Source organism: Peromyscus californicus, unplaced genomic scaffold, assembly GCF_007827085.1.
Source record: "Peromyscus californicus insignis strain IS unplaced genomic scaffold, ASM782708v3 Scaffold_10__1_contigs__length_136768540, whole genome shotgun sequence".
Classification (NCBI taxonomy): Eukaryota; Metazoa; Chordata; class Mammalia; order Rodentia; family Cricetidae; genus Peromyscus; species Peromyscus californicus.
Window position 1 is genome coordinate 35173693 of NW_026294391.1, and position 25782 is coordinate 35199474.

Below are 25782 nucleotides of genomic sequence, written 5' to 3' on the forward strand. Positions count from 1 at the left end.
ATTTTTCCAGGATCTCCTAAAGATACCAGCACCCTAGACAACAGGAAGCAGTCTAGAGAACACAATGTCCACATTCCCAAGAGGTGGGGTGGATGGCTCTTGGTCATTCGATGGATTATAGATGTTTGTAATCTCTTAGGGGGTTGTTTACAAGTTGGTATTGGTCATGGTCAGGAAAAAGCTAAGCAAAGGAGTTAGAGTCACAAGACTGTTTCTTAAGGAAAAAAAGGGGGATGTAGTATAGAAATGATGAGATAAAAGGGTGGATTGGTGAGTATACTTTTGAACAACCACTACCTACTCTCATATATTTTACATTGGTATGGATTTTTGTATATTGATTCAAATATAAGGTTATTCTTGTTATATTGTATATATATTTCTACTCTTATTTAAGGTATTGTACTTATGTAGCTCATTTAAAAGGTTATGCAAAGTTTAGTCTTTAAAAGCTATTTAGGATATTAAAATATAGGTTAGTAGTTAGACATCTATAACAATAAAACTTATAGTGATATTAGGTATGTTTTCAAGGTCATACAGAGATATTTTTGAGATAGATAGGTGATCTTTAAACACTTCAAAGACATACCAATCATGACATTTAAAATGTTTTAATAACACAAGACTTTTCTTGACAGTGAAACATGTCTGCTCCTGGAAGCACCAATTTACTTCAAAAAAGGATGATAAGCATAAAAGGACATCCATGTGGAGTTTGCTTCTTTACAGCAAAAGCTAGCAGTTTGGACAAAAAACTGCCCTTGCCTCCTTTGGTGACAGTGTGCAGTGCAAACTGCACAAACAGGACAAAGAAAAGTGGCTGCCACATTTTCCCAAGACAGGGCAGAACAGTCTTTCTGCTTCACAGAAAAGTCTGTCAGATATTCTAGGCCTGTAGGCCTAAGATGGCTGCCTCAACATTGCGAGGAAACATGGGTGACTGTCCAGGCAGCCAGCTCTTTTTGTTGTTTCTTTTAATTTTGGAAGTTGCTTGCTGTCCACTTCCTGTTTTCTAAGGAAATATTATCCTTCTGGGGTCTTTGATGGAGTTGAAGACTAGATAGTCACAATTTTTCTTAGTTACGATAGAAATTAGGTACAGAGCTTTGGACTCACCAAGACAGTATAAATAACGGAGTATTTTCTCCAGATATGCCAAATGCAAATGGACTGGACATTGTAAATATAATTCTTACCTGATAATTGTTCTTACTGTTTATAGTTTTATTATGTTAGAATTAAAACCTTTCCTTTTTATTTAGACAAAAAAGGGGAAATGTTGTGAATAATCTTTTGTACAATGTGAAGAATGTTCACTAAGATAAAAAGCTGAACAGTCAACAGCTAGGCAGGATTTGGGGGGGGCAGAGAGGACACTGGGAAGAAAGCTAGAGACATGGGGAGTCACCAGCCAGATGGAGAGGAAGCAGCATGGGCAGTACAGAGTGAAGGTAATAAAGACAAAAAGTAGATTTATAGAAATGAGTTAATTTAAGTTGTAAGAAATAGTAAGAAGCCTAAGATACAGCTGAGCCTTTGTAATTAAAAAGTCTCTGTGTCATAATTTGGGAGCTGACAGATGGGACAGAAAAATTTGTCTACACCACATAAATGGACTTAAAGGCAAAAATCACATGATTGTCTCAATAGATGCAGAAAAGGCCTTTGACAAAATCCAACATACCTTCATGCTAAAAGTTTTAGAGAACATAGGGCTAGAGGGAACATACTTCAACATAAAAAAAGCTATATATAAAAAACCCACAACCAACTTCATCTTAAATGGGCCAAAATTTAAAGCAATCACATTGAAGTCAGGAACAAGTTGGAATGTCCACTATCCCTGCTCCATTTAAACATTGTGTTCAAAGTACTAATTACAAGAATAATGCAACAGAAGAAAATTCAAAGGATATAAACAGGAAAAAATAAGCCAAACTTTCCCTATTGAAGATGATGTGATACTATACAAGAGAGATCTCAAAACATCTGCCAGAAAATGTATAGAAACAATAAACAAATTCAGCAATATGTCAAGGTATATACTCAGCTTTAAAAATTAATAGTTTTCCTATCCATTGACAATAAACACTCAGATAAAGAATTTATGAACACACTTGCATTCACAATAATATCAAAAAGTTAGCTAGGAATGAAGCATGTCTCAAGTAAATGAAGAATCTCTACAATGAAAGTATTAAATCTCTGCAGAAAGAGATAGAGACACTATTAAATGGAAAGACAACTTATGTCATGGATCGGTAGATTAAAATTGTAACAGTGAAGCCGGGCGGTGGTGGCGCACGCCTTTAATCCCAGCACTTGGGAGGCAGAGCCAGGCAGATCTCTGTGAGTTCGAGGCCAGCCTGGGCTACCAAATGAGTTCCAGGAAAGGCACAAAGCTACACAGAGAAACCCTGTCTCGAAAAACCAAAAAAAAAAAAAAAAAAAATGTGACAGTGAGCATTTTACCAAAAGCTATTTTAAAATTCATTGCAAATCCAATCAAAATTCCCATCTGATTCTTCACAGAAACAGGAGCTCTATCATAAAATTCATATAGCACAGCAGAAGACTCCAGATAGCCAAAGCAATCCTGAATAAAATTTACAATGATTGACATAATTTATAACATTTGAGGGATTACCATTCTAGATCTCGAGATATAAAACAGATCCACACAAATAAAAACAATGTGGTAATGGTGCAAAAACAGGCATAAAGACCAGTAGAAGGCAATTGACCCAACCATGAGTACACATAAGTTCAACCGTTTAAAATATATATATATATTGGAGAAAAGAAAGCATTTTCAACAAATGGTGCTGGCAAAACTGGATACCAACCTTAAGGAGAATGAAATTAGACTCATATCTATCATGATGCACAAAAATTAACTTCAAATTGATCTCGTAGTTGATCCAAACCTAAACCTAAATCTGAAATTGTTTGAAAAAAAAACATAAGTAATAACCTAGATGACATAAGTGTAGGAAATGACTTTCTGAAAAGGAATCCAATTGCCCAAGAATTAAGGTCAACAATTGACAATTGACAAGTGGCATTTTATGAAACTAAAATGCTTCTGCACAGCTAAGGAAATAAAGAAGAAGATGAAGAGGAGGAAGGCAACAGAATGGTACAGAATCTTTGCTAGCAACATGTCTGAGAGAGGGTTGATATCCAAAGAACTAAAAAACAAAGAACCAAAAAAGATGACCTATTTAAATATGGGCCTGGTATTTAAAAAAATACTCAAAAGAAAAAAAAGTAGCTAAGAAGTGTCTCAAAAAAATGTCATACCTAGAAATTATGGAAATACAAATCAAAGCAACTTCAAAATTTCATCTTATGTCTGTCAGAATGACAAGGATCAATAAAACTGGTGGTAAATGCTGGAATGGGTGTGTGGAAAAAAGACCCTTATTTTTGCTACTCTTAGAATTGAAAAATTGTTCATACACTGTGTAAATCAGTGTGAGAAATCTCAAAAACCTAAAAATAAATTGAGCATTGACCTAGATCTACTACTCCTTTCCATATGCCCAAAAGATTTGATATCCTATTCCACAGATGTTTTCTTTGCCATGTTCATTGGTACTCTATCCACAACAGATAGGAAATGGAAAGAACTTATATGTCCTTCAATTAGCAAATGAATATTTCAAGCATATTCCATATACAGTATGGAATACTCTTTAGCTGTAAAGAAAACTGAAATTATGAACTCTACAGATACATGGATAGAACTTGAAAAAAATCATCTTGAGAGAGATACATTAGATTGATAAAGGAAGATTCTTTCATCTGAGGCTCCAAGCTCCAAATAGTCATATGTGAGTACATGCTGCACAATAATTGCAGAAATCAGGAAAGTAAGAAGGGACCATTGCTAGTGTATGAGGTTGGAAAGCAATAGAGAAGGGAACAACAGTGTCCACCTGATCTGATTTTGGAAATGGAAAATGGGGACTTCTTTATGGAGAAGTGAGGAAGGTAAACACAAAAGAAGGAGGACTGAGGGTTAACTAACTATAAGGATGTCTGAGTCATAAGGAATCATACAACTTATTATTTATCGAAAAGGGAAATGTAAACACATGTAACTGTGTGTATAAATATAAATGTATAAATGTATAGTTAAAATTCAGAAAATTATGGTAAAAAATATAGAAAATTTCTCATCTGCGTTTACAATGCTCCATCTAAGAGCCAAGTGCCACCTAAAAATTCACCAACATTTGGCAAAAGAAGCCTCTTTTGAATCGTTAGTCAAGGTTGTTGAAGAGATTCCCAAAACATTTAGCCTATGTTTTTGGTCTTTAGTTGCCCCGAAACCCAGAGCCAAAAGGTAAGTCCTTTTGCTGAAAATATCATGCACTTCAGAGACAGTGCCCAGAGGCCCCTGAGCTGTAATTGACCTGAATACCTCCCCTGGCTAGCTTTCATACAAGCAGAACATGCCATGCAAGCTTCCAAAGTAAGGAAGAAACGAACAGTCCTATGTAGATATGATTCATATCAACCACCATAATGACCAGCATGGCACAATATCCCTAAGGATGCAATGGCATGCACACCTTGGTGGTAGCTAACAGCTCTCTGATTGGACTTAAGATCCACTAAACAAGAGAGAAAACATGCCTTATACTTGAAACCTAGCCAAGTACTCATGGTTATTGAAGTCATGGATCTATAAGAAAATCTACAGCTGCCACTTTACTAAACCAGGATAAACTCTAACTATATTCTAAACATCTGTTCTTATATCCACCCACTATAAAGAAAAAATTTCTTTGTAATATATGGAGATTCTTACAGAAAACCATAACCAACCAAAATTGTAGCAATGCAAAGCCCAGTCCCAACAAATACATCTAAAAGCACTCCTGCACCCAAAGCTCAGGAAACACTGCAGAAGAGGGAGAGGAAAGACTATAAGAGCCAGGGACTCTGGAAGTTTGCTGTGAGACAGTGTTTCCTAGCAATGTCAGAAGATACACACATAAATGCTCACCAATATGACTGCTGAAACATGTGCTGAATAAAGACAAACACAATAGTTATCTCAAATTGGATTGGGGAAAGCTCATAAGGTCTCATTAATGCACAAAGAACTACAGGCAACTAAAAAATGCTAAAAGTGGGAGAAATAGTCTTCTCTTGGGAAAAGCACATCAATTGGTTGTTCAATACCAAGTGGACAGCCCTGAAAACATATATAGGGGTAACATTATACAGATGGAGCAGATTAGAAATATTTATTTATATTCATATATACATGCATATAACAACAATTAATGAAAAGAGAGACCATGAATTTGAAGGATGAAAGAGGGGTACTTGGGGAGGTGGAAGAATGATAGGAATGGGGAAATAATATAATTATATTATAATCTCAAAATTAAAAAAAAATTAGTTAGGGTTAGGCAGATGTTTGAATTGATAAAGCATTAGGACTAGAATTCAGATTGTCAGCATGTAGGCAATTGCAAATAGATGTAGAGAACTGGCTACAATCCCAGCACTCAGGTTACAGAGACAGGGAGTCTCCAGAGAAAGCTGGCTAGTAAATTACCCGATTTTCCAAGATCTAGGTTCAAGAAAGAGATCCTGCGTCAATACAGAAGGTGGAGGGAGATCAAGAAAGACTTCTTGTGTTTCTCTGGCCTTCACATTATGCTAACAGGCTCCCTCAAAACACACACACACACACACACACACACACACACACACACACACACACACACACACACACACCCCTATACACAGTTACCAAACACAACACACATACTTACAGAAAATTGAATTAAACATGAGGCAACTAGTGAAACCTGTAATCTTAGGACTCTATTTTAATCAGAATGATCACATGTTATTTGTAATCCTGTGCTGCTCAGCCAGAACCTGTCCTGAAAATAAATAAGTAAATAAATAAATAATTGAAAATGAAAAGAAAAGAAAAAGACAAAATGATTGACATATTTGTAACTCAGCATTAAATGTTTAGATAGGTTAAAATGGCCCTGGGTTTTATATCTACAAATTATAAAATGATAAAAAAAGAAAAAAATAATAAAACCAGTCCTGAGCTGGTGAGAAGGCTCAGAAGTTAAGGGCACCTGTTTCCCTTAAACAGGAACTGTGATTCCCAACACCCACATAGAGGCTTATAACTGCCTATAACTTCAGTTCAAAAGGATCTGAAGTCCTGTTTTTTAATTACAAAATACTACTTTTACTTTTGTAATCATAATACAATTACATCATTTTCCCTTTTCTCCCTCCAACCTTCCTGTATACATCTTATATACATACAAGTACCATTACCCAGACTGTACAGGTTATATTTAGGAATATATATGCGTGTAAAACTAATAAAGAGACCATACATTTGACTCCATTTTTGTGAGGATCTTGGGGTAAGGAATGGTCATCTAGAGAATTCAGCAAGCTCACTCAGTGGGTCAAAGCATTGGACTTCTGGGAAATACAGGAAACTGAAATCAGAATGAAGGAAAAATTGCAAGTACCATGAAAGTGGAAGTGACAGGTGGAAGTACAAGGGCCACAGACGGAAAGAATGTGACAACACCAGCACCAGAGAAAAAGAAGAGAGTAAAACCCGGAAACTAGTATAGTGACTGAATATTTGGGAACTACAAAGAAATACAGAACAAGATGAGGATGGGTACTCAGGACAGGAATAATAATATAATGAGGAGTTATAGTACTAGGAGAAAAGTGTTACATTTGTGCAGAAACTGGGGAATGGGAAGGGCCCCAGAGCTCCAGAAGCTCTGCCAAAGACATTTTATTGGCTCATGAATTCCTCCCTTTCTAGAATATTTCTTCTCCTTGATTTGTCCCACCTCCCATCATATCCTTCCAGGTCCTGTCCTTCCTTTCTGCCATCATTAGCAATTTCTAACAGTTCCAGCAATTTGTAACAGATTGAAAGTCACATGGGGTAGGGTGAAAATTCTAGGAGCAAGAATTAGTCTGTCATACAAGGGCCCATTACAGTTTTCCTGACCATAGCACATTCACGTGTCCCTCATTCAGTACTCCATTCTCAGAGATGGACACTGTCTGCTTTGGGAGATTATGCAATGAAAAGTCTGGCATTTTACTGCTGGTAGTGAATGGTGCTTCCGTGTGCTGATCATAGAGAGAGGGCTCATGCAGGAAGGTCTTTGGGCCTGACCCAGAGGTAACTGGTAAAATTTACCTGACTGAATAGACCACAAGTACCTGACGGACTGTCAGTCCTTCAGTAATAGTGTACAATGTGGGTGAAGTAACATCTGTAACATATGAATAATGAAAATAACTAACCATCATTGAAAACATGATTAAAATAAAGAACCACTTCGCCCTTATCTGAGAAAGAGAACATGCAAGAAAATCGAAAGAAAAACTTACGATTGCTTTGTCACCGAGCGTCAGTGAGGCTGATGATTTTCTTACTACCTTTTTGTCCATTGTGAAGTGTATACCAGGGAGAAGACCCTTGGTTTCACAAGAAATTATAGAAAATTGTCAATAATCTACTCAAGCTCAGAGGTGGGCCACTAGGTATCTTCTATAACCAACTCAGGAAGAACACTAAGATATAACATTAACATAGATATCACTTCTTTGATGCTTTTAAAAATTTCATATATTTGATCATTTTCTTATAACTCCCCAACTTCTCACATAACCTCCCCCACCTTCCTAATTATCCATATTTCTGTTGTCTCCCCCCTCTCAAGAAAAAAAACCCAACAACCAAAAAGCAACCAAACAAAAACCAGCACCCCGGCCAGGGAACCAGGCAGGCTAACTGCAGATCTTCACCTTTTCCTCTGCTCCTCCAAATCCAAATTCTCAGTCACATCCCCAGATATGGAGACCACCTACTGTGCTCTCTATCTCCAACTGTCACCATCTCCAGTGGCTCATGCAGATCTTTCCATCCTAAGTTTCCTACCTCCACTCACTCGTTACTTTATTTCAGCCCTCAACTCAAGTTGGCATAACCTAGGAATCCTCAGATCTCCCTGGCAAGGTAAGCAGTTAGGTTGACTGCAGCTCTGGACCTTTCCCTCTTCTCCTTCTAGTCTAGTTCCCTACTTTCATGCCCAGCTCTGTAGCAAACTATCTGTTGTGGCCTCTCCTCCCTCCGCCCAAATTCCCAGGAGACTGAACAAATCCTAGTGGACCACTTTGCTCTCTTCCCTCCTGGGAACCCCTTCAGCTCCACTACTAGCCCATCCCCATTCCTCAATATCAGCTCCCAATACCCAGAAACACATTTTAACTGAAAACCCAGGGGCCATACCTATCGGGACTCCAGAAGAATTTCATACCAGGCAACACACAGCCACCATACTCTACTAAGAACAAGAGAGAAAACAGAAACAAAGAAACAAAACACCCACCCAACAAAGACAAGACCAGACATCAGCATCTAGAATTACAATCTTCCCAATCCTAGATGTCTAGATGTCAGCATAAAAATACAATCAATAATAGCCAGGACAAAATGTCTCCACTAGAGACCAGCAGTCTTAATACAGCAGGCCCTGGATATTTCAACACAGCTGAATCACAAGGAAAAGACCTTGAAATAGCCTTTGTGAATGTGATAGAAGTCCTTAAAGAAGAAACAAATAAATCCTTTAAAGAAATTAATGTAAACACTAACAAACAGTGGAAAAAAATCAGTGAAAGGATTCAAGTCACCTGTGTAACTATATGTGGGAGATGAGTCAGAAGCACAGCTATGTCAAAACACATATGCGTAGGGAGAGAATACTTTGTGAGAGTTAGTTCTCTCCTTCCACCATATAGGTTCCAGGGATCAAACACAGGTTGTGCAGCTTTGTGGAAAACATGGTAGATATGAGTATTATTATTATCAATATTACTAGATAATGCCAAGTTCTTTTCTGATAATTCTGTACCTAGTTACTGTTACAATGCAAACTAAAAATGTTTCTGTGCTTTACTTCTTCTGTCTTTGGTCTAGAAAAATGGATCAGCACTCGCTCCTCTTGCAGAGAGCATGGATCTTGTTCTCAGCACTTATATGGCAGCTTATAACCATTTCAGTTCCAGGGGATGAAAACCTCTGTGGGCGTCAAGCATGCTTTTGGTGCACGTACATACATGAAATAAAATGATTCATATAATTATTTTATTTTTTACTGTATTATCAGTTGAAGTAGTTCATCCTGGAGTGAGGCTCTTATAATTTTTAATTTTTATTTCTCCACCTGTTATAAATATATAAACATTCATATGAGAAATTAATTTGTAATCGATAATAAATATTTCATACAATATATTTTTCTTTCTCTCCTTTGACTCCTCTCAGTTCCTCCCCAACTTCCCCTCCTGTCCAGATGAGCCCACTTTATTTCTCTCAATAAAAAACAAACAAGCATCAAAGGGATAATAACAAAATAAGATAAAACAAAAACATAAAAATAAGAATAGGATAAACAAAATAGAAGAAACCAAGAAAAGACACAAAAAAAAAACAGATATAGACACAGAGACCCACTTGTTTGCATACTCAGAAATATCATAAAATCACAAAACTGGAAGTAATAATATTCAAAAGACCTGCAAAAAATAAAAATAAAACACAAGAATGAGAGAGAAAGGAAAGAAGGAAGGAAAGGGAGGGAGGGAGGGAGGGAGGAGGGAGGGAGGGAAGGAAAGAAGGAAGGAAAAGAAAAAAAAGATCGAGCTCTGACTTGATATTATGAGACAAGGAGCCTCCAAAGATGCAGATGAATTCATTTTCTATTGGCCATCTACTGGTGGATATGTGATATACTCTTAAAAGTACTGTTTCCCTCATGGAGACTCCCTTGACAAAAATTAGATTTTCATTTGCAAGCAGTTATCAGTAGGAAGTAACTCCCATGTTAGTGATGGGGACATTGTATCACTTCTCCTTTCAGCTCTAGGACTCCACCTGGTGCAGACCTGTGCAGGCCCTTTGCATGCTCAGTCTATGAGCTTATGTGTGTGTTGATTCTGTTGTGTTTAGAAGGCCTTCATTTATTGGTGTCCTTCATCACCTCTGGCTATTACACTTCCTTTTTCCTCTTCTGTAGGGTTCCCAGAGCCCTAAAGTGGGGGATTTGATGGAGACATCTCATTTAGGGCTGAGTAATCTGATATCTCTCACTCTGGCTTTTGTCAGATGTAAGTTTCTCTATTTCTACCCATCTGCTGCAGGAGGAAGCTTTCTGATGATGACTTATCAAGGAATTGATCTATGAGCATAACGGAATGTAATTTTATTGCTAAGTTCCTTTAGTAGAACAGTAATATTTGGTTTTTCCCTTAGTCCCTAGGCTATGTAGACTCAGGTTCTTGGTCATTCAAGGAGTGTCAGATATGAGTACCACCTCATGAGTGTGCCTTAAATCAAATCAGATATTGCTTGGTTACTCCCATAGGCTTTATGCCAACATTGCATTGCCTTTTTTTTTTTTTTTTTTTTTTTTTTTGCTGGCTGGACTCTATTGTAGAACAAAGGTTTCTAATTGGATTGGTGTTTATGTTACTCCTTTGGTAGTATGCAGAGTAACTTCCAGTACCATTAACAATAGCCTGTAGGTGTGAAGGCTCTGTATATGCACCAGCTCTACTTTTGTAATCATATAAGTGCAGCATCAGGTAATAATCAGGTATTCACAAAGAAATAAGGAAAACAAAAATCAAGAAAAAAACAAATACAATTTACTAGACATGGTGATGGAGCTTGAAACATTATGAGGATTTGATGTCAAAGAAAAATTGCTAGGGGGCTAGATAAAAGGCTCTGTGTTTAAGAGCCCGTGTTACTATTGCAGAGGACCCAGGTTCTATAGCCAGCACTAAAAGGGTAGCTAACAACTCTACGTAACTACAGTCCCAGAAGATCTATTATTCTCTTCTGGCCTATACTTATAAAAGATGTAAGTAGTGCAAATACATACCTCATGCAGTGTTCCTATACTTACAAAATAAATATACAAATCTTTTAAAAGGATAATTGCTACATTTTAAAGGTATAGTATACAAAGAAAATGCCTCCTCTTTTTATAAGCTGAGGAACAATGTATCAGAGTTCAAAAAAATACACAATGCAAGTAAAGTATAATATGGCAACTGTGTAGAATGGAGATGAGAAGGAGGGAAAAAAACATTCCTTTTCAGATAAGCTTGCATTGAGGTCAGCCACATGACAGCAGGCAGCTGCATGGTGTGATGGGGAGATTTAGAGAAAGAGTCAGGAAGCCTAAAAGTACCAGGGAGCACAAAGCATCTTTAGGCTCAGGAAAACATCCAAATGAAAAGTAAAAAGACTATGTCTTTGAATCCAGAAAGGCTGGTAGAGCCACCGAACCTCATGGTGGCTCATAGGGACTACACTGGGCACTAGGTATTCTGAGAAGGAAAATCACCTTATCTCCAGGTGAACCTGCTCCTCTAGAAATGTTCCCTTAACCATGTGCTTGACCTGCCCATCTAGATAAACTATTCAGAGAGGGAAAAAAGCATGCCTCCACCTAGAGTTAGAGTCTATTCTTTCCTATGAGAGTCCTCTATCTAAAGAGGTGACCTTAAAATTATTTAGAACATGGAATAAAACTAGAGATTAGATACAACTCATTTATACCCTGAAAATCTAGTGATCCAGTTCCAATGATCAGCAAAACAGGTCGATGTCTGAACTGAATTTCAGACCCTACTCTCACTTACAGCCCTTAGACAAGGAGGTGACAAGAAACTAGAGTTCCCTTCTGGCAATTGCAGGGCTCAGAACCAGGCACATTTCTGGAACTGCAGATTTTAGATTCCTTCCCCCGAGCTGCCTGTCTTATGTCTATCTCATGTCCTAAACATTCCCCACTTCTCAAGAGGTAACCCCAACTGCCATTCAGGGACTTAGGGCAATGACTGAAGATGACATCTTACTGATGAGTGGAGTAATTGATGTGGTACCTGGGTTACCCATTCAGTAGTCCTTAGTAGAAGACCCAAAATTACACTGGCAGTTCCATTTGTATAACAGCCAGGTGTAAGAGGTAAAGGATATTCATAGCCTATGTGTAGACACAGAGGTGAGATAGATGTCATGGTAATAGTTATTAGAATAATAAGCTGTAGGCATGGAAGACAGAACAGAAGGTTGTTTTAATGTTCAAATCAAAGTATTAGAATGTCCTTGAGGTCACAAGAACATCCATTCTGTGTTTTTTTCTTTGATCTTTAAGTGTAGACTAGAGAGCAATGAACCCAAGATATGCTTTCAAAAACATTGAAAATTGTTGGAGAAGTTACAATCTCAGTTTGAAGGATCCATTGAGCAGCTTCTCCAATAAAACCCAGGATGTGTCCCAACGTGACACTATCTAGCAGCACAGGGACAGATTATTTTCTCCTCTCATTACAGAAATAAAAAATAGAAAAGGAATGTTTTGGGAATCATGGAGTACCCCAATAGAACCAACATACATCACTAAGGAAATTCTCCCTTGTGGTTTTTAGACTCATTAGTAAAATGATTTAAGGACTGCTGTAGTGGTACTATTGCTGCAATGAAACACCATGAACAAAGCAACTTGGGAAGCAAAGGGTTTGTTCATCTTAATAAGTCCACATCATAGTTCATCATCAAAGGAAGTCAAGACAGGAACTCAAACAGGGTAGAATCCTGTAGGCAGAAGCTGATGCAGAGGTTATGAAGGGTGCTACTTACTGGCTTGCTTTCACAGCTTATTCAACCTGCATTTTTACATAACCCAGGACTACCGCCCAGGGATAGCACCACTCACAATGGGATGGGTCCTCCCCCATTGGTCACTAATTAAGAGAATGCCCTACAGAATTGCCTATATCTGGATCATATGGAGGTATTTTCTCAATCAAGGCTCCCTCCTCTTTGATGATACTAGTTTGTGTCAAGTTGACATAAAACTAGCCAGAACAAAAGCAGACTCAAATTCAAACTCAAAGACAAATAACTATAATTCAGAACATTATACAGGTGTAGGCAAGGTATAAATCTGGGAACTGTCCAGAGGAGGAGAGTGAAGAAGAGAAGGGAACAAAATAAAATATGCAGTTTGAGGTGAGACTAGCACAGTCAAAGGGCAGCAGGCAGGGACAGTGAAGAGGGGAACTTCAGAGAGTCAGGAAGTCCACAGTACGAGGGGGTGAAAGCATACGTAGGCTGGGGTCAGCATTCCAAAGAAAGTGCCAGAAGAGAAGGACAAAGAATTGTTCCACCCTTCTGAACCACTACTCAAGAAGACACTTGCTCAAACAAGTTCATTGTTGCTCTATTCATAATATCCATTAATTGGAAATAATCTAGATGTCTGTCAATGGGTGAGTGGAAAAAGAAAATGTGGAAAAAAAACTTACAGAATGGGATATTACTCGGCTGTTAAAAAAATGGAATGATTAAATTTTCTGGTAAATGGATGGAACTAGAAAATAATCAATGTAAGGTGACCCGGACACAGAAAGACTAACATTTTATGAATGAGTATATTTGCTTATGTAGATATTAGCTTTTAATTCTTCATTAAGAAGACTACAATCCATAGAACCACAGAGGTTAGCTACAGAGTATTGGACCAGGGAGGGGAGGTGAATTTCCCTAGGAAAGAGTCTTAGAGTAGACAGATATAGATGGATAAGAGGGAAGGGGGAAACAGTCCAGGTTCTTTTTTGAGCCTTGGATTCAAGAGCAATGTGAGAGATTAATGTACTCTGACACTCACTTCAATATGGATTAAGCTTATTATTTACTTTTGTTGACAGTAAATAAAACACAGATTTTTATATGACAATTCAAATAAGATTTTTAATGAAAGCCCATATCAAATAATGAATTAAGGAAACAAAAAAAGACAAAAATATGAGGTCAACTTGACCATTTGTTTTCCCACAGGCCACATTTGGCATCATTTTGAGTTCTTTGAAAACTTATGTAAACACATGATGAATGTTATCTTTGCTGGAGTTTCAAGGTGGTATAAGACAGCAATTTACTTTTAAATTTTGGAATGGGGTGTCTTGCCTATGGCTAAATTCGAAGAAAGGAAAATTGTGCCACTGAATAGAAAGAAAACAGCAGCTATAATTACCAGAGCCATGGCACTGCCAATCTTCTGAGTGTCAGGGTGGGAAGGCATATTGAAAGATGGTGGGAAGGCAACCCCCCACTTGCGAATGGTGGATACGTAATTTAATAAAACAGCAAGGTAAAGTAAGCTGCTAGCGATCATGTTCAGAATCCCTGAAAGGCTGAATGGATTGCAGATGGCATTCCGCCGTACTCTTCCCATACACATGGTCCAAAGAGCAATAATGGTGGTGATTTTCCCAAAGAGCCCAAGCAAGCTAGACACCAGCAACAGGTGCTGGTTTATTCGAATATACAGTGGAACAAAGGAGTCACGGTAGTTGTATTGATGACATATTCTGATGTTGCTGGAGTTGCTGCCATTGTGGAAAACACAGGCTCTCCATATGCCCACAAAAGCTACTGTAGGCTTGAAAGTCATAGGATCTTCATAGTGCCATACTTGCCACTGAGGGAGCCTCATGGAGATGCAGCAAAGTAGCCAGGCGACCATGGTCAAAGCAAAACCTCCCATTTGGTGATTGTAGTTTTTCAACATGATGATGACAGCGAATACTCGAGAACTGCAAAGATATACAAGACAAGACGAAGACAGTTATTCAAGATAAGGACAGTGTACTCGGGTTTACAATACTTGGAGAAAAGCATTATGTTTGACAGAGTGGGCCTTGGCCTGAAGATCTGCTGACTTGGATGTGGTGTGAGAAAAAGAGAAATTGATCACGAGCCACGAACAAGACAAAGAACAGCTAATTCAGAAGCTTACTTGTGAAAAAGATGAAGCTGTTCAAACTGCGCTAGATGAATTTAAATTGGAGGGAGAACTTGTTGAGAAAGAGTTATTAGAAAAAATTAAATATCTTGAGAATCAAATAGCCAAAAGTCCTGCCTTTGAATGATCCAGAGAAGATTCTTCAAGCTTAGTTTCTGAACTTCAAGAGAAGCTTCAGGAAGAAAAAGCTAAGGTTTTAGAACAGCTTGAAGAATAAGAAAAAAGAAAGAATGAAGAAAGGTAAAATGTTTGAACAACTTTGATTGCTGAACAACAGACCAATGTTAACACTGTTTTAACAAGAGAGAAAATGAGGAAAGAAAACATTATAAATGATCTTAGTGATATGTTAAAAAGTACAATGCAACAACAAGAGCATGATAAAGACTTGATAGAGTCACTTTATGAAGATCGAGCTCGTTTGCTTGAAGAAAAAAAAAACTTGAAGAAGTGAGTAAACTGTGTACTAGCAGTTTTATTCCCTCGGCACCTCTGGTTGCAGCCCCAGAGCTTTATGGAGCTTGTGCACCTGAGCTCCTAGGTGAGACAGAGAGATCAGCCGTGGGGACAGCAGATGAAGGAAAAGTGGGCTTGGCAATGGAGACAAGCATGATGTCTGTCCAAGAAAGCAAGCTATCTGAAGAAAAACAGAGGATCATGCTTCTAGAATGGACATTGCAGTTGAAAGAAGAAGAAAACAAGTGGTTAAATCAAAGACTGATGTCTCAGAGCATGTCCTCAATGTCTTCACGGCATTCTGAAAATATAGCCATTCGAGATTTTCAGGTGGGAGATTTGGTTCTCATAATCCTAGATGAGTGGCATGACAATTATTTACTGTTAGTCCTACTTTGTATTTCCTGTATTCAGAGTCTCTTCCTGCTCTGGACCTCAAACCAGGTGAGGGAGCTCCAGGCGCATCTAGAAGACCCTGGGTCCTTGGAAAAGTAATGGAAAAGGAATATTGTCAAGCTAAAAAGGCACAAAACAGATTTAAATTTCCTTTGGGGACAAAGTTTTACAGAGTGAAAGCTGTGTCCTGGAATAAGAAAGTATAGTCACAGAAGAAATCTAAATCTGATACCATTTTCTGATTTGTCCTCTAGTGCTAATAAATCACTCCAAAACAATCAGCCATTCTTTTTTACAAAAGTCAACATGACAGTATGCTTCATTGGTGGACTGCACTTACCTTTTAAGTGGATACATCTTAGGAACAATAAATTCATCGAAATTCTTGATTGAATCAAAATGGTTTTGTTTTTTTTTTTCCACCCAAATAACTAGAAATGTAGACCAAACTAGTTAATGTTCTCCAAGGGCAAAGCCTGCACTGTGGCTTGTGACTAGCCTCATCAATTGCCTGTTAATAAATATTAGCTGAATAGATACCAGTGTTTAATGAACTCTGAATTCATGGTTGAACTTCCAAATAGATATTCATTGTACATTAATGTTTAGAGGTCATTTAAATAATAAAATAGTGTACTGTAAAGGACCTGTACAATTTTAAGACAATAAAAAATTAAAAGTGTAAATTTGTGTGCCTTTTGAAGGTTGCATTTTTAATCTATTTGCGTGATTGCTGGGAAGGGTAAAAAAAGGTTCTATATCAAAGAGAAACATATTTATTACAAAAATGTTGTTTGCATCCCATGTAACAGTGAAGTGGTGTTCTGTGGAAGAGAACCATGTAAACTTAGACTTTAGAAGTTGGCACTGAGCAAATGTGCTGAAGTAGCTACTTAATTGGAAAGAGTGTTTTCAGGGTTGTTGCTAGAGAGCAGTAATAAAATGATTCTTTTTCAAAAATATTTAATATCTTCATAAAAATAAGTTGGATATTTTTATAAATATGTACTCTAATACAACAAAAATGGAATAAACATCATAGTGTATAGAATACTGAATTTGACAACATATTAATGAATAAATGAACAAATGATTTCAAAAAAAAGAATGTGGCTTCTTTTTGCCCTTCTAAAAATTTGCCAGAGGCTAAACTGAAGACTTTTGGATTAATGTCTTTGAAAGAGGAGATTTATGACAGCCTAATATTGATTTAAAAATATGGTTATTGGTGATCATGGTTGTGCAGATCTACAATGAAAAAGACAGGAAAAATAGAAATACAGACTGTGCAGTTAGATGGGAAAAAAGAATCAGAAAATACATGGTTGGATCCAAGTCATATTCTCAAGCATATGAGAAGTTTAAAGAAAAACCTGATCAAAAATTGAATAAAAGGAATGTTTACCTCAGGGAAAGACTCCATCCAGCTGAGATCCCAATTTTAGAAAGGAATTAAAGGGAAGCTTAACAAGAAAAGAAAGCCATAAGCAATTGAAATCTTATGAAAATGTAATTCAAGGACTGGACCTAGCTCAACCCCCAACAACCAGCAAAACTTGGAAATACCAGACACATCGTTTTGGATTTAGAGTCAAGAGAGATAAAGGAAAGGGGTTGTGGAATCTCCTACGTGGTGAAGAAAAGCCAGCAAGGCATGTTCTGTGGCAGAAGTATCCCTGCATGGAGCTCCAGAGGGGCCACTTTGTGAAGCTGTAAAAATGAAACCTGGCATGCATTGGAGACCCCAACATGTTGGAGATGAAAAGCCATGGGATAACTGCCAAGAACTGCAGACAAGGTAGAAAGCCAGCCCAAGACAGAGACCTGAGTTGCAGACAATAAAGCTGGAAAGGAGGAGTCATCTATATCCTCTGCCATAGTGCATAGAGAGACATGACTTGGAATTATCCTGATGGTTTTTTGTCTTGGATTGGTCCAGTATTTCCCCACTGTGCCCTTTTACTTCTAATTTGGAATGGTAATGCATATTCTATGCCACTGTATATTGGAATTATGTGATTTGATTTTTGATTTTTATATGTGGTTTCAGTTAAGAAATTGTCTTGAGTCTCAGGAGAGACTTTGGACTTTGAGACAGTATTGAGCCTGGGGAAGGACTACAGGAACTTTGGAAGCTGAATGGAATGCATTTTGCATTTTGAGAATGCTACAAAGCCTATGGAGGCCAGGGAATTAGTGTAGTGATGTGAAACAGAAGTACCCTCTTAGGTTCATATGTATGAATGCTTTGTCACTAGATAGTGGAATTGTTTGAGAAGGATTAGAAGGTGTGACCTTGTTGAAGGCAGTGTGTCACTGTGGTGGACTTTGAAGTTTTAAAAGCCCATACAAGGCCCAGGCTCCCTCTCTCTCCCTTTCCCTCTCTCTTTTTCTCTCTTTTGCTCATTCATTCTCTCTCTCTCTCCCTTTCCCTCTCTCTCTGCCTGCAATTTGTGGATCAGGTGTGAGTTCTCTGCTATGGATTCATTGCTTGCTACCATGATATTACAGACTAACCCTCTAAAACTGTAGGCAAGTCTCCAATTAAATGTTTACATTCATAAGAGTTGCCTTTACCAATATATCTCCACAGTAATAGAACAGTAAATAAGACAGAAGTTATCTCAAATACCATGGGATTCTGCTAAGGAAGTCTAGGGGGTTCAACCCCACAGAGTCAAAAAAACATAATGATGGTTGCTAGGGCCCAGAGCATGGAGAAATAAGAGGTGACACTTGATAATTCTAGAATTTAGCTAGAGAAGATAGAAAGTTGTGATGGTTCCCCAACACAGCAGTGTATGATCTTTCTGTTGTGGAACTATATACAGAAAATGGTCAGTGGTGAATTTTGATAGGAATGAAATTTTAACCTCATTATTTAGAGTATACAATAAAGATAGATGGAAGCTCTACTAACCAGAGATGCTGTCGTCAAGTGAACTGATGGTAGGTGATGTAACAGGACAGCCAGCTATATAGACCAGTGGAGCTGGCAAGGAATCTGCTCCTCTCATTTGTCTTTTGAGGCTCCTTGCTGACTTCACAGTGAGCTCTGGGCTCTTGGCCTTTTATTGGCTACTTCTAGTTCTAAGAATTCTATTGTGTCATCAAATTCCAAGCCTCACTTGATCTCACCTACCTGTTTGCTGTCACTAATGTTTGAGTCTTGACACTGTTGGTGGGGTGGGGGGAGACTGTGGCATTGTCTGTGCTCTCTTTTGTGATGTACTTTCTTGTCAACATTTGCAGGATTTGGTGTTTACCAATGGGATTCCCTCTTCGTGGTCTTTATATACCTGACTGATTCAGACCTATCGTCAGTTGCTTTCCCTTTCTCCCTCTTTGAAGAATAGTTTCTATCCCCTGTCATTGGAAGAGGTGATACTTTAGAAAATTCATTGCCACTTAGAGATGCATTTTATGTTGGAAATATGTGATTTGCTTTCTGAATGTACATTGGGTTACAGTTAGGAGATTCCCTTGAAAATCAGGAAAGGCTATGATCTTTGAGACCCTGTTGAGACTGTAAAGGTCTCCAGGGACTTTTGAAATTGGATGCAATGTATTTTGCCTCATTATATTGTTGCAAAGCTTATGGAGGTCAGGGAGTGGAATGCAGTGGTGTGAATGAGAATGGCCACCATAGGCTCATATGTATTAATGCTTTGTCCCTAGTTATTGGAATAACAGACTTGGTATCAACAGTCAAAGAAAGCACCCAGCTAATACATCAGAGATGTGCAGAAAGGTCCAGGTGAATTCTATAGCCAATGAGATTATAGCTGCAATGAAAGGGAAAAACTCCTCAAATACCTTTACAAATTACAATGAATAAACAATTATAGTTTGTGGTACAAAGTATTATAGAGCAACTTTGCACTGCATTGAAATATACTGGGGCCCCGGGTTCCAGCTGCCTTGCTCTCCTCTCGTTGCCTCAGCCTCTGCTCTTGCTTGCCATGCTCTCTGTCCATGTCTTGCTCGCCACCATCACGAACCAGCATCAGCTGAAGGTGTTGCCATTGAAGTAACTCAGCCTGGCTGACAAGGAGAACATTTCCCTGATCCTCAGCGAGACCTGCGTCCTGGACAGCAAGGTTGTGAGGAGTGTCTTACAGGACCCAGCCGAACTGAAAATGTATCTACTCACCCCAGCATTGAGGATGAGCCGTTGAAAGAAAACCCCCACCGCTTCGTCATCTTTCCCATCAAATACCATGATATCTGGCAGATGTACAAGAAAGCTGAGGCCTCCTTTTGGACTGCTGAGGAGGTAGACTTTCCCAAGGATATTCAGTACTGGGAAGCTCTGAAACCCAATGAGAGACATTTTATATCTCACGTTCTGGCTTTCTTTGCAGCGAGTGATGGTATAGTCAATGAGAACGTGGTGAAACAATTTAGCCAAGAGGTTCAAGTTACAGAGGCCCACTGTTTCTATGGCTTCCAAACTGCCATAGAAAACATACATTCTGAAATGTACAGTCTCCTTATTGACACTTACATTAAAGATTCCAAGGAGAGGGAGTATCTCTTCAATGCTATTGAAACGATGCCTTGTTTGAAGAAGGCCGACTGGGCCTTGCGTTGGACTGGGGACAAAGAGGCTACATATGGAGAACGTGTTGTGGCCTTTGCCGCCATGGAAGGCATCGTCTTTTCTGGTTCTTTCGCATCAATATTCTGGCTGAAGAAGCAGGGACTGATGCCCAGCCTTACATTTTGCAATGAACTTATCAGCAGAGATGAGGGATTACATTGTGACTTTGCCTGCCTGATGTTCAAGCACCTGGTACACAAGCCATCGGAGCAGAGAATAAGAGAAATAATTACCAACGCCATGAGGATAGAGCAGGAGTTCCTCACGGAGGCCTTGCCTGTGAAGCTCATCGGGATGAACCACAATCTGATGAAGCAGTACATTGAATTTGTGGTGGACAGGCTGATGCTGGAGCTGGGGTTTAACAAGATTTTCGAAGTAGAATATCCATTTGAATTCATGGAAAATATTTCACTAGAAGGAAAGACAAACTTCTTTGTGAAGCGAGAGAGCGAGTACCAGAGGATGAGGGTGATGTCAAATTCAACAGAGAATTCTTTTACCTTGGATACTGATTTCTAAGTAAACTGACTGTGCTCTTTGCTGATTTTCCTCCCCATGTCATAAAAAAAATCAGCAAAAAGACAATCAACTGGCTACACCATAAATTGTCATTAAATTTGTTAACCGGTGTCCAAAAACTGTGTGGCTACCTCAGTCGGTGCTTTTTTTGCTAGTTGGGTCACTAGAAGAAGAAAGGATGTTTATCAACAAAAGGTACTTGAATTCTTAGGGGAGATCCTGTACTTGGTCACCTTTAGCCTCAAAGCACTACCAGCATTGATCTAGGCAAGCACGATTTAAACATTTAGTTGCCACAAGGCCATTTAAAGTTGTCAGCCTCATTCACTGCTTCCTGCGGACTCTATAGAGTTTACTTAAGTTTGTAAATAAACCTGGCATTTTTCACACAGTCAAGGGGGAAAGCCTGGTTTATTTGGTTTCTAGACCAAGCACCAAGTGTTCTATTTACCACTGATTACAGCTGATTAAAAAGTGACTAAGGCCGGGCGGTGGTGGCGCACGCCTTTAATCCCAGCACTCGGGAGGCAGAGCCAGGCGGATCTCTGTGAGTTCGAGGCCAGCCTGGGCTACCAAGTGAGTTCCAGGAAAGGCGCAAAGCTACACAGAGAAACCCTGTCTCGAAAAACCAAAAAAAAAAAAAAAAAAGTGACTAAGAAGTTAGTGTTGGGTAAGCATGTCATTTCCAAGCTTTGTGTTCTTCAGTGACTTCAAATGATTTTTCATCAGCTTTGAAGTCAATCCTGTGAGATCTAGGCATTAGCCTGCTGGTGCTAGTCATGTACAGGGTGTATGTTATCCCAGAGACCAGGACATCTGCTTCATAGAACGTCCAACTTTGAGTCACTAGAAACTTAGGCATGATTTGGGACACTTGCTGGTGCCTTGTCCTGGTCTTCATTTGTGTGAAAAGCAGTATCTTTCTTTTTACAAGTTATACTTTGCCCCATTTCTGTTTAGTATGGAGTACTGAAAGGGCTTTATAGGTAGGATTTTCAATAGTGACCCACACACACTCTTGGTTTTTGTCAGTAGTAAAGCTGTGACTGAAATCGGCTATCCTAAAAGATCCAGGAGACTTTTGATTGTGTGAACAGGTACTGTTGAAATTTAATCCACTTATTAACTGACTAGGCCTGGAACTTGCTGTGTAGACTATGTTAGTCTCTTAAACTTGCCTAAGTCTCCCAAACACCGGGATTAAGGTTTGTGCCACCATACCTGGCTTTACTTGGGGAATTCCTAAACACCAGAAACCAGTACTACATGGGCTGTTAATGTGTGTTCCACTCAGATTGTCAGGCTGAAATGCAGACCAGTAAATGCAGCTAACAGCTAGTGCAAATTAATCTGCTTTTATGTGCATTGATCTGTTTTGTGTTTAGGGAATAATCTAGAATTCACCTAGTGAGTTTGAGAGGCTGGTTAGGGGTACATAAGTGGAATTGTCTTACATCAAAACAGCGAAAGCAAGTGTGTTTGTTAACTGATGCGTATCAGCTGTTTGATCCCTGGTCCCCTTTCATTATTGTTTTGTACTATGAGATAGTTTATACGTTTTAAATTATTGTTACTTGAAATTAATAAAAAAAGTTTCAAAATTAAAAAAAGAAATATACTGGAAGAAAGTTTTTCATATTGCTTAGTGAAATGTAGATATTCAAAATGTGTCTATTTGGGGCTGGAGAGATAGCTTAGAGATTAGGAGCATTTGCCTCTCTTCTAGAGGATGTGATTTGAGTTCTAAACTCCCATGTCACATGGCTCACAACTACCTCTAACTCCTGCTCTTGGATACCCAACTCTCTCCTCAGGTCTCTGAAGGTATATCCACATACATGGCATATACCCACATCAACACACATACCTACACATAACTTTAAAATTTTAGGGGCTAGAGAAGTATCTTAGAGGTTAATAGCATCTGCTTTCCTTGGTATCTGGTTTCTATTCCTAACACTGACAAGGCATATCAATATCTGTACCTTCATTTCAAGGGGATCCTTTTGGGATAATCTTTTTGCACATTGTGAAGATGTGTCTCTGTTTTGCCTCACCTGCCTAAGGTTCTAATTGGTTCAATAAAGAGCTGAATGGCCAATAGCTAGGCAGGAAGAGGATAGGTAGAACTTCTGAACAGAGATAGGAACTCGGGGAGAGAATCTGAGGAGGGGAGTTTTGCCAGCCAGATGCCAAGAAAGTTGGACATATGGTACTGAGGAGAGGTAATGAGCCACATGACAGAACATAGATTAATATAAATGGGTTAATTTAAGTTTTAAGAGCTTGATGGGAAGAATACTAAACTAAAACTAAGATTTCATAATTAATAAAAAATCTCTGTCATTACTTAGGAGCTGGCAGTCCTAAGAAAGTCCGACTATATGAGCCAATGCCCTCGTCTGGCCCTCAGGGGTGTCTGGATATGTGGTGCGTAGATACGCATACAGTCAACAGAACAATGCAAAGAAAAATATATTTTTAAATGTTATTCTTTAAAAAAAATGTCACATTAGTATAACCATGTTTTTAATTTTACCATAAAGAAGAGATGCAGGTAGAAAATGATGTAAAGGTTGATATAAAGTGATGGATTAAATAGCAATATAATGTTTTCTTTGTCTTTGTTCATGATTTTTGAGGCATTCTCACCATATAGCTTGAGGATGTGACATTCCTTACTCCACTGCAGAAGGCAGGGGTTTTAGGCATGTCCCATCATATTCTTTTTTTTTAACTTATTTAATTTTAAAGAAGTTTTTTTCATTTTACATACCAACCCCACTTCCCCCTCCTTCCCCTTTCCTGTCCCCCCATCTGTAGCTGGAGTTTTCCTATGTCCCACCTGGTCCACAGATGCTCAGACCTAAGTAAACACACACAGGCTTATATTAATCAAACCTGCTCAGCCTTTAGCTCAGGCCTACCACTGACTAGCTCTTACATTTAAACTAACCCATAATTCTTCTTTATGTTTAGCCACATGGCTTGGTACCTTTTCTCAGTTCTGCCTTCACATCTTGCTTCCTTTGTGTCTGTCTGGCAACTCCTGACTCAGCCTTCCTCTTCCCAGAATTTTCCTCTCTGCTTATCCCGCCTATACTCTACTTCCTGCCTGGCTACTGGCTAATCAGTGTTTTATTTATCAACCAAATCAGAGCAACACGCATTCACAGCATACAGAAAGACATCCCGAGCACCCATCTCTCCCCATCCACCCCTATTCACTCCCCAAAGAGGGTATGGCCTGCCTTGGGGAGTCAACAAAGTCTGGCATTCTAAACTGAGGCAGAACCAAGTCCCTCCCCCATGCATCAAGGCTGAGCAAGGTATCCCACTCTAGGGACTGTGTTCCAAAAAGGTATTTCATGCACCTGGGATAAGTCCTGGTCCCACTTCCAGGGGCTTTCCAAGCAGATCTAGCCACATAACTGTCACTCATATTCAGAGAGCCTAGTTTGGGACCATGCATGTTCCCCCACTGACAGGCCAGAGTCCACGAGCTCCCACCACCTTGGGTCAGCTCTCTGTGATTTTCCCCATTATAATCTTGACCTCACTTGCTCCTTTGATCTCTCCTCTGTCTCTCCAACTGAAGTCTAGGAGCTCAGCCCAGTGCTTGCTGGTGGATCACTGCATCTGCTTCTATCAGTTATTGGATGTAGGTTCTATGATGACAATTAGGGTAGTCACCAATCTGATTATAGGGGAAGGTGAATTTAGGCACCCTCTCCATTATTGCTAGGAGTCTTAGCTAGTGTCATCCTTGTGTATTCCTGGGGATTTCCCTAGTACTATGTTTCTCCCTAACTCCTTAATGGTTCCCTCTACCAAGATATCTCTTTCATTGCTCTCCCTTTTGGTCCCTCCCTCCACTCGGCCATCTCAGTCCTTCCTTTTCCCATCCCCATTCCCCTCCCTTATCCCCCACCCTCCCAGTTTACCCACGAGATTTTAACTTTTTTCCCTTCATGGAGCCCTCCATGTGTATCTCTCTTAGGGTCCTTACTTTTACATAGCTTCTCTGGGGTTCTGGATTATAGTCTGATTATACTTTGCTTTGTGTCTTATACCCATTTAAGAGTGAGTACATACCATGTTTGTCTTTTTGTGTCTTGGTTACCTCACTCAGGTTGATTCTTTCTAGTTCCATCCATTTCCCTTAAAATTTCATGATGCCATTGTTTTATTGCTCAGTAATACTCCATTGTGTATATGTACCACATTTTTCTTATCCATTCTTTGCTTGAGGGGTATCTAGGTTGTTTACAGGTTCTAGCTATTATGAATAATGCTGCTATTAACACAATTGAGCAAGTGACCTTGTGGTATGATCGAGCATCTTCTGGGTATATGCCCAAGAGTGGTATAGCTGGGTCTTGAGGAAGACTTACTGATTCCCAATTTTCTGAGAAACTGCAATACTGATTTCCAAAGTGGCTGTACAAGTTTGCATTCACACCAACAGTGGAGGAGTGTTCCCCTTGCTCCACATCCTCTCCAACATAAGCTGTCTTCAGTGGTTTTGATCTTAGCCATTCTGATGGTATCTCAGATGGTATATAAGATGGTATCTCAGAGTCATTTTGATTTGCATTTCCCTGATGGCTAAGGATGTTGAACCATTCCTTAAATGTTTTTCAGCCATTTGAGATTCTTCTGTTGAGAATTCTCTGTTTAGATCTGTACCCCATTTTTTAATTGGATTATTTGGCATTCTGATTTCTAGTTTCTTGAGTTCTTTATATATTTTGGAGATCAGCCCTCTGTGAAATGTGGGGTTGGTGAAGATCTTTTCCCACTCTGTAGGCTGTTGTTTTTGTCTTGTTGACCATGTCTTTTGCCTTACAGGAACGTCTCAGTTTCAGGAGGTCCCATTTATTA

General features: G+C 39.0%; 1 protein-coding gene and 1 pseudogene across 1 annotated transcript; one reads left to right on the forward strand and one right to left on the reverse strand.

Annotated features, from left to right (window-relative positions):
* Nucleotides 1–13891: 13891 nt before the first annotated feature.
* On the reverse strand, nucleotides 13892–14819 carry LOC128114716 (claudin-34-like). Its single transcript, XM_052744909.1, has one exon. The coding sequence runs from the start codon at nucleotides 14685–14687 to the stop codon at nucleotides 14058–14060; it is 630 nt and encodes a 209-aa protein (XP_052600869.1). The 5' UTR covers nucleotides 14688–14819; the 3' UTR covers nucleotides 13892–14057.
* A 4760-nt stretch (nucleotides 14820–19579) lies between these two features.
* LOC128114722 (ribonucleoside-diphosphate reductase subunit M2-like) lies at nucleotides 19580–20898 on the forward strand (annotated as a pseudogene).
* Nucleotides 20899–25782: the final 4884 nt, after the last annotated feature.

Coding starts and splice junctions, on each gene's coding strand:
- LOC128114716 (XM_052744909.1), bottom strand. CDS start 14,687: ATGTTGAAAAACTACAATCACCAAATGGGAGGTTTTGCTTTGACCATG.